The sequence below is a fragment of the Colletes gigas genome, unplaced genomic scaffold (assembly GCF_013123115.1).
Source record: "Colletes gigas isolate AHSC1104 unplaced genomic scaffold, ASM1312311v1 Colletes_gigas_Sc00044, whole genome shotgun sequence".
Classification (NCBI taxonomy): Eukaryota; Metazoa; Arthropoda; class Insecta; order Hymenoptera; family Colletidae; genus Colletes; species Colletes gigas.
Genome location: NW_025106673.1, coordinates 387,808 through 397,574, shown reverse-complemented (window position 1 = coordinate 397,574; position 9,767 = coordinate 387,808). Strand labels below are relative to the sequence as shown.

The window sequence follows — 9,767 nt, the reverse complement described above, 5'->3', positions numbered from 1 at the left end:
CCGCGCGCCGGCCGGTCGGTGCGCTTCTCCGAAGAACCTTTTCACGCGGTAGCGATCCCGCGATCGACACAGGACTCGATGGCTCATCGGCCTGCCGGATCGTTCCTTCGCGGAGATCTCTCGCACCGATCGCCAACCGGTCAAGGTTCTAGCGAGGAACGACGATCCTAGCGGCATCCTAGTCACGACGATAGGTCTCCTCGGACAGAAACTAACCTTTGCCCGCGATAACCACGCCCCTGATGGTACCCGTGGCGAGTGATCCGGCCGGCTCTCTTGAGAATTTCGGGAACCGCAACAACCGACGACCAAATTTCCTCAAACTACTTCGGCCTCCCACGGGACCCGGGAGACCGCGAGGCTCGCGTCTACAATTACTCACACGAACGGAAATCAACGTTCAGAATCTTCCCCCGCGAACCCTGTGTGACGCAGAAATGGACCAACCGTTCCACGAGAATCTCACTCGATTCATCGAATCGATCGATCCGTGAATCGATGATATGCCGCGACGGCCTAAAACCGAGTCGGCCGCGTCGACTTCGTCTTTCTCTTCCTAGATATCGCATCCCCGCGAGTCGATCCTCGCCAGGATCACCGCGACGAGGGATTAATGAAACTGCCACCCGTATAATCATTGCCGTAAGATTTACACCTACGAAACTCTACGCTACCGCTCGAAGCGACGGAGTGGTCGTCCTCAAGCTGGGATTTTCTATCGGCGTCAGACGCAGCTCATGATTTTTTCAATGCGACAAGGTCGAGTTTAATCAAAATGGACGGCGATTTGCTATCGTTGCTAACAAACGAACACGAACAAAAATCATTCATCGAACGACAAGAAAATTCGTTTTAAATCTCACCGATAGGAAATTAAGAGGATCGCGACGAAGCGAAAATATGTGCGTCTGGCGCTCTTGGAAACTTCTGCCTGACGTCAGACTATCGAACGAAAGCGTGCTCACCGTCGAAACTGTCTAACGCACTGAATCTTTGCTCATCGAACGGGTACACATACACGTAGAGACACGCGGCACGTGTCCGTAGACTTTCCGTTTTTCGATCCAAGATATGTGTTCTACGACGACGCCACCGTTGTTTTACAGCGTTCCCGATTACTTCTCCGCAGTGTGATTTGCATCAGACGGTGATCGAGTCGACGAACGACGAGTATCAAACCGCCTTCGAGGTACAGACCATTGCACGAAGAAATAGACGGCCTAAAGAATTAATGACCGAGCACGCTTGGTCGCAGCTTTTCTCCTTGACGGATCGTGCCAGAAAGATTGCACCAAATGTTCACGTACTTTATTTTCTTATGATTAACGTTTTCGTTTAGCGCCGATATAGGAGCGAATCGTTGACAGCGTTGCGAACGAAACTTCTAGCATCGGACGAGCCTAAAAGTTTGGCGCGAACTTTCTTGCGCGCTCTTCGAATTAGGATAACGAATAGCAATGAAAGGAGAAACAAAGAACCAAGCGTACGTTATTAGTTGCGAGCCTACCGCCGCGTTTTGTCGCGCCCGTACAACGAATATTTTGTAGCTCTTCGATAACGCTCGATCGATGCGCCAACACGACACATGCATAGAGCCACGTCCACGCGCGTATACACACGGGTAAATATTGTCGGTCCGGGACGCTTTTGCGAAACCGGATGCTGCAACGCCCAGCCTAGACTTTTCGTACGGCGACGAAACGAGGCGAAGACGAGACGTGGATACAATTTACTTGCCTTCGCGTTACCTATAAGAAATATATTGTACATGCGAAACCCCCACTTCCCCCTCCCCTCGTGTAGTAGGTACCTGTCGATTAAGCGGACGAAGAGACGCGAGATTAAAAAGAGGAAGGAACATGTGCCAATGATATGCGAAAACGAGAGAAAGCGTGCGTGAACGAGGGAAAAATGGTTGCGTGAGGGAAAGGAAGACCGTGCGAACGAATCGAGAAGGCGCGATCCTCGAATCGCCAAAAAACTCCCTATAGATGTGCGTTAAAAGAGAGAGAGAGAGAGAGAGAGAGAGAGAGAGAGAGAGAGAGAAATGGAGATAGATTATATTGAAAAGAAGTGAGACGTCCGGGAAAAGGTACCGAAAAATTCGCGTCGAACGCGTCCCTCGGTAACGTGAACATATCAAGGCGTATCTAAAGAGGGAAGAGAACGAATCGATAGCTGAAAAAAAAACGAGAGAAACGAGAGACGATCCTTTTCCGGATGTTTCCGCGGCACACTGACGCGCGAATTGTACAAGCGAGACGTATTAGCGATTGCCTGCCAGCGAATAGTAGATTTTTCCTTTCGACGCAACGGTTGCTGGAACAGTTTCATCGCGAACGCGACGTCCATGTTCCAACACGCGATCCATTCGCGACGATGTTGGATCGATGCTCGTTCGTCGCGATGGATGGCCCCCTGTATCTTGTTACGCGTTCGCTGATTTTAAAGACTGCTCCCCGGCCACTGGAACCCGAGATGCATGCACTCGTGTCTAAAAGACGAACGCTCGACGATCGATGTTCGACGAGCGGCTCGAACGCTTCCGAGCGTGTCCGGCGAGCCACGGGAAATTTTTTATTCTTAATTTAACGAATTACGCTGTAGAAATATAGTTGACGGGGTCGACGCCGCGACGGACGCGTGAGATAAGGCGGAATCTTGGCCTCCGGCATCGAAAGAATGTCGAAAAGTGGAGTTGATTTTATCCTCTTTCGATCCGTTTGCGGCGTCGGGTCTCTCGATTAAAAGATTAGTACTCGAGGTCGTTCCGTTTGCATTCGGATAATGCAAAGGAAAGCCCTGGGGAGCTCGCGTTCGACCCGCGGCGAGAATCCGAGCGAGATGTCGCGAGACGATCGCGAGGCCTTAGAGTTCAAGGGAGAAAGAAAACCCGGAAAGCTACTGAAAAAACGGCGACGATTTAAGAAGCAATAAGCGAATACACGCAAATGCAGATTTTTATATAGAGAATGTTAACAAATTTCAAAAAGATATTAATTATCGATAGCGCTATCTTCCTAAATGTTCGTATTAAAATGAAAAGTTAACGAGAGAGTAAGGTAAAGCGTGTGAGGGTGACGAAGTCACGCGATTCGCGGACTTCCGGCCGGATGAGCCCCAACGTGTATTCCGCGGAATTCTGCGGCCGAACGATACCGAAACAATGACAAACGAATTCTGCGGGCTAACGAAAATTAAACAATAATAGAAGAGAGACTCGCTCGGCCGGCAGACCACGATAGAAGAAACAAATGAGAGAAAAGGTTTTAAGAACTCTTTCAGCTGTAACTATTTGTGTCTAGCGACGAACCTGCGAGTGCGACCTGAAGTTTTGAGAATGTCGATAGTTTCAGCGGATTTAATATTTAGATTTCATAGATCTCTATCGATATTACACACGATCGTAGGCACGAAACGAGCAGATGATAATTAGTTAGAGCGTAAAGGATATCTTATTAGAGAGACCTTTTCGATTTTCACCTTTTTGTGTCTTTCGAGTATTCGAACCGCCTCGAGAAGGGGCTCTCTCCTTCTTTCCTCCCCTCACCCCTCCCCACCGAGTAATAAATTCTGTTTTCTTCCGCTACTTTTTCGTTCCTGTCGACACACCTAGCAACGAGATTCGAAGACGAGACATCTTGAATCAGCAAACTCGAAGTGTCTTAAAACGAGTTGCAATACCTTTACGATTGAAAGTCTTGATATTCTTAATGATTAGTAGAGTAATAGGTACAAAGGTGAATAGAAACGCAAAATACTACAGATACTTTGAACCGTCGTCTAAATGTAAACTCAAAATATCGGAATAAAGATATTGTAGGGAGAAAGAAAGAACTGTCCCGGTTTAACGGGAATGGTGGACAGTATCGAGTAATCTTTTCTTAATCGCCAGGTCATACGAAGACTGACTAAAACGTCTGACCTAACGCGACACGTAATTCCTTCCAAAACTAATCTTTCTTTCTCTCATCGGTACTCGTATAAGATAAACGTACACGAATTCAAAGCATCGAGCAGTGTCGTAAGGTTTTGCAAAAGAATCGAGAGTTTCAAGATAGTCGAGACTTTTATGAATTTCAAGCTTATATTTTCGTTTCAAGACATTTTCCAAGCGATTAAAAATTTCAAATCCCACCACTAGACACGCTGCCGCTTCTATTTCTACAGGTGCCTGCCCAACACTTTCAAAGCTTTCGATCGTACTTCGTGTCGATGCATTTATGTTGTCTCTTTCCATTTACTCTCCCTCTCCCCTCCCTATCTGATGTAAGACGCACAGAGAGCTTTTTAATTTTCGATAGACGAGGAGCCGAGAGAAGGACGAGCAATGGGAAAACTATAAGTGCATCCGATTGCGTAACATAAATCAAAATTCTCCTCGATTCTCACACAAATGAACTTCGGTTGTTTCTCCACCTCCATTTCCTCTACCTATAGTTTCCCCCTTCTTATTCACTGCCGCCATCTTTTCCTTATTATTAGTTACGGCTTTTTTTTTCTTTTTTTTAAGTAATCAAATACAAGAAAACGTAACGACGGGCAAACGAACGAGAAATCGTTGGAGAACCTCCCCAAACGCCATGCCACTCTGTATTTTTCTATGTTTTTTTTTTTTTTCTTAACACCTTCTTACTCGATTAACACTTTTTCTGTACTACTATTTATTAAAAGCAAAGAAATCCTTATTTATTGTTTAGAGATCTGACTAAATTAAATGAACGTTCTAATTGTCGTAGGTTTATCTATTTACCTTTGCTAGAATCGTGCGAAAGGGGACGAGAGAAAGATAACGAATAAACGCAGTGATTCCCTTACCACGGAGTTTCCCCGAAAGAACTCTGCCATTGTAAAACAAATAAATGAATAAGCGAGACGAAAGAAAAGAAAACCCGGAGCACACAGCATCATAGATACGATCGTCGAGTCTCTAAGCAGCTATATTATCGATTAGTTAAGCGTTTTCTTTTTGCTCTTTTTTTTAAGCGACCTACGTGCGCGCGTTGTTTAATTCTGTTCCATTTTTTTTTTCCGATTATTGTACCCCTCTTGTCTTACCAGTCTGTTTACAGCGAACTTTGTCAATGTACCTGCTTCGAAAACGAAAAGCAAACAAAATGAAACGGAGAAAAAGTAAACGTAAAAACGTATATGAAAATTCGCGAGAAGACAAAGCACACAGGTACCGTCCCGTATATATTATAAATAGCTCACATCATAACTATCACGTACACGCATCATAATTTATGTATACTCGTCGAACTGAGTTTTCACAAGAATTGGTTCAGCGAATCGCCACCGTGTGTCCTCGATTCATTGTATAAAACTACAAAAAAAAAATGGAAAAAAAAGCAAAGCGACAAAGCGCAACAGATGCAATAAGAGAGTTAAATGTCGACAAATTTTGGAATGTGTCTAAAAACATTTTTCCTATGGTGTTGTCAAGACGATGTTGAATGTAAATAAGATATAATAAATAATATACCTTATACGATGTAAAAAAAATTAGTTTTTGATATTCTTTTTGTCGCCTGAACCCGCCCGAATTTTTGAAAATCCGTCACAGGGTCCGAATAACCGCACACCCCTATTAAATAATATATTACGCATTGTACAGTCGTATGAGTTTAACGTCAAGATATTTTTACGTTACTCAAACTCGTTATGAACTAAACGCGAGAAGGTATCATTTGCAACTCTAAATGGAACTATACAATTAATGCAAATTATTTGCAACTTTTACTAGACAAAGAAACGCAAATAATTCGTACTTCGCAACTCACATATATTTATATATATAAACACATAACTATAATCTGTTTGCTCATCGCACTAATCAGTGCATAGTTTCTCAACTCACCGCCATCCATGAGAAGAGGACGCCAAAATCACCTCCCAATTTTTAGGTCGGTATAACAGTTAGTTTGGGCCACGAAAATCCATAAGTGTAAGGTCTACTCGTATACCTTGTCTATGGCTATAGCTAACCACCATACTAGTCGTATAAAATTTTAATGGAAGATTCTAGAGGACAAAATAAGACGAAAATCAAGAATACCAATTTGTTGATTGAGGCTTCGTTAGAAAATTATTATCGTTTAAAGTACCGCCTGTAGAACGGCAATCTGTGGTTATCACATTATTAGAGACTGTCTGATAAATCTATTTTGTACCTTGTCCATACATTCTGTGTTAGCTAGGTTTACTGACATGAATGATTCAGTTGACTATAGTCCCCAGAGTCTTCGACTCTTTAACATTACATTACAATTTACATTAATGTTACATACAATTTAATTGCAAGTAATTTTTCAAATATATGCCATTTAATTTTGTTTAAATTTATTCATACATGCAATGTTCACAAAAAAGAAGAAATTTCTTTTACAAATATGAAAATATGTTGATTTTATCAAATTAAATTTCATGACGAGTGTAGTCTCGTCATTGTAAAATTTAGTATAAAAAACTTATGATACGTTATTATACGACAAGGGATTAAACGAAGAAATCGCTTCGAAACTACTGCTTCTTTGCGAGGTTAATATTCAAATTCGTCTAACACGAAGTTTCATTTAAATGAGAAGTCTATTTTGTACCTCGTTTGTTGCAATAGTGTGATTCGTTCACCGCTAGATGGCTATATTATTCCACTGCACGTTTCACGCTTGCGTAGAATAAGCTTTTTTCACTTTAACCGCTTCCTTTTCCGTTTGGCTCTGAAAAAGGTTTGTTCAATTTTCATGCAATTTTAAGTTATCCACATTGTTTATAGCAATCATCGTAGGTGAAATTGTCTGTGTAGTTGTTTCAAGATCTGTATTCTTCTATTATGTTAATTATCTTAATATGCAAGGATTTTCTCTTTTAACAAAAGCGTTATTATTACAGAACCAAAATGGTGCAGCGACTAACCTATCGTCGACGCTTGTCATACAACACAAAAAGCAACAGGAGACGCGTGTAAGTAATTTGTTGTCATTAGTAAAATAATGAAGTGATTTTTGTATCGTTTACGTTATTTTTCTGCGAATTCCTACATATAAATTTTCCCTGGAACTTGTAAAATTGATATACTTTTCCATTATCAGAGGTTATGTTTTGGTTTACTTCTGAAATATAATGTAAGAACCCACGTGTGCTGCGTTATTAAAGTAGACACATCCTAATTTATTGAAAGTCAAGACAACATTATCATTAATCAAGTTGTTGTTTTATCAATATTTTGCATACCAAACACATAGAAGTACATCCACATTGCATTTCATAAGCGATTGCACATACATCTGAGTTAGTTCTTAGTCTCGCATGTCTTAACTGTCTGTTGAACTTATTCTTATTTTATTTTCCTACTTGACTTATTTATTTAATTTTTACTGTTCTGCTACAACTACCTTTATAACCTTTACTTGTTGTTTTCTTATTGTTATATTAATTAAATAATTTTGTATCCTTTTGTTTAAGTAATTCAAATTGTAATGTTTAAAAAAAAATAATTAAGAAACATGATAACATATAATAAGAATAACAAAGACAAAATATTTATGGACAGTTTGTTAAAAAATTTTATAGAGAATGACAACGAATGCTTCGATTCTTATGTGTTTATATCAAATTTTATAACAGTATGTCTTTATTTTGTATCCAAATCAATATTTGTAAATAAGTATTATTGTGCTGTTGTGTTATTGTAATGACTATAAGCAAAATTTATGTAGTGTGAACACAAAATAAAAATTTATCAAAAGCAAACTATATGGTCATGGCAATGACAAAATTGTGTTTTTTAGTGTACGCACTCCTGGTGGAAAATTAGTGTATCAGTACCTTAAAAAGCCGAAAAAGATCCCCAGATGTGGTCAATGCAAAGACAAGCTTAGAGGTATTCAACCAGCTAGGCCTATGGAAAGGTCACGAATGAGTAGGCGTAAGAAAACAGTCAAACGCGTATATGGTGGAGTTTTGTGTCACAAGTGTGTTAAAGAAAGGTACATCTTTATTTCCTTTGCTTTAACCCCTTAATGCTCATACCCGTGACATATGCATCACAGATACTTTTGCCACATAGCGATTTGTTTACTTTACCAGTTGATAATTATGGACCGGTCCCATGGGTATGCTATACTAAAGCATGTACATTTCTTTTCACGTTTCATATATTTTTGGATGGTAAATTGAAAAAAAAATGTGAGCGTTAGGGGTTAATAACTGTTATATTCAAAAATTAATCCTTGATTGCATTTTCAGGATCGTTCGTGCTTTCTTGATTGAGGAACAGAAGATTGTCGTCAAGGTGATGAAAGCCCAAGCTATTGCAAAAACGAGGGCAGAGAAGTAATCTTTTGCTTTTTATTAATAAAATAAAATATATATAAAACCAAAACAAAGCTGAATTATTTTTGTGACAAAGAAATTGCTCCAATGTTTATTGTTCTTCGTGATTACATAATTTATACCAGAGAAACTTTGGAGAATCATTATTCTAGAAAACCGCTTATGCATACAAATCCCTTAGCAATGAATTTATCATCAGACATTGGATGGATTCATCCGTGTCTTACAAGGTTTCATCCTTATATCACTGCATCTCTTTTATTATAGGGTAATGTATCATAATGTTTACAATTATAGAGGGTCAACCACGTAACTTGATCAACTCAATTTATTCTATTATTGGTGATCCGTTAAAAAATGTGTTTTGTCTAGTACAACATAGTTCGAAGAGAATTGAGATAAATACACAAATTTTTTGCTAATTGTTTTTTTTTTTTAATTTTCAAGATCATACTTTTTGTTTGATTAAAAAAACCTATTTTTTTGTGTACTTATTATTTAGTGAATATTAAGACGAATTTGATAGATAGCGTAATAAATACATCTTTTTCTATCTAAATAAAAGAAAATGTTAAGAAGAATTCTTAGTTGTAAAAATTTCATGCGTTACTTTGTATGTTATCAACAAGAAATCGAAAAAAAACATCTAGCAAGAAATTTAGTATACTCATCTTAAAGCTTTCCCTAAACCATGTTATACTACATAAAAAACATTTTTAACGGACTATTAGTAACAGAAAAAATTAAACTGCTCAAATTACGTGGTTCACCTTGCATATAACTTAGGATCTGCAAAAATACCATATCCTACAATCTCAAACTCAGTCTTCTTCCTCCAGTAATTTCTACTACTACTTAGTAATTTCCTGTGAAACATTAGAATGGTCATAAGAATTAAAATTAAAAGACATTTGTTCAAATAAAGGTTGCGCGTTTGATTCAGAGCGTGCGCTTTCCTGGTACAGTTAAAACCGGCAACAAATAATACAGTGCAGGTATAAGAGGCGAGCATTGTATTCCGCTTATGGTCAAGCAGTGCGCGAAACCCGTCCCAGGACGGCGTGACTCGCCAACCTCGGTGCACTTAACAAGTACCTTATTTGCTGAGTGACGAATGTACATATATGGTGCATTGCTATAGTTTACACGGTGGCGTAGAAATTCCCGAGCCAGGCCCAGGTGAGTGCTGTAAAGTCTTATCACCTGAGAATGCGGACGGCGAACTGGCTATTAAATACTTTCGTTTCGCTAAACTGCCTCGCGTCTACGATCCCCTATTACCATTCGAAACTTCTAATCTTATCAGTAGTATAGAGTGGGAAGGCCTTCTCAAACGTTCGATCCGCGCACGTTCGTACGTGTATCTCAGAAATGATTAATTTTAGAATAGATGTACCTTAATACCTTCTCAGTGATCAGCTATTTTCGTTGTT

General features: G+C 39.7%; 1 protein-coding gene across 1 annotated transcript; it reads left to right on the top strand.

Annotated features, from left to right (window-relative positions):
* Window positions 1–6,680: 6,680 nt before the first annotated feature.
* On the top strand, window positions 6,681–8,456 carry LOC122403097 (60S ribosomal protein L34-like). Its single transcript, XM_043406424.1, has 4 exons — window positions 6,681–6,728; window positions 6,892–6,963; window positions 7,791–7,988; window positions 8,248–8,456. Exons 2-4 carry the CDS (start codon window positions 6,899–6,901, stop codon window positions 8,336–8,338), a joined length of 354 nt encoding a protein of 117 aa, XP_043262359.1. The 5' UTR covers window positions 6,681–6,728; window positions 6,892–6,898; the 3' UTR covers window positions 8,339–8,456.
* The last annotated feature ends 1,311 nt before the right edge of the window (window positions 8,457–9,767 follow it).

Coding starts and splice junctions, on each gene's coding strand:
- LOC122403097 (XM_043406424.1), top strand. CDS start 6,899: ATGGTGCAGCGACTAACCTATCGTCGACGCTTGTCATACAACACAAAA. Junction 6,964..7,790: donor AAAAGCAACAGGAGACGCGT/GTAAGTAATTTG, acceptor TGTGTTTTTTAG/TGTACGCACTCCTGGTGGAA. Junction 7,989..8,247: donor CACAAGTGTGTTAAAGAAAG/GTACATCTTTAT, acceptor TTGCATTTTCAG/GATCGTTCGTGCTTTCTTGA.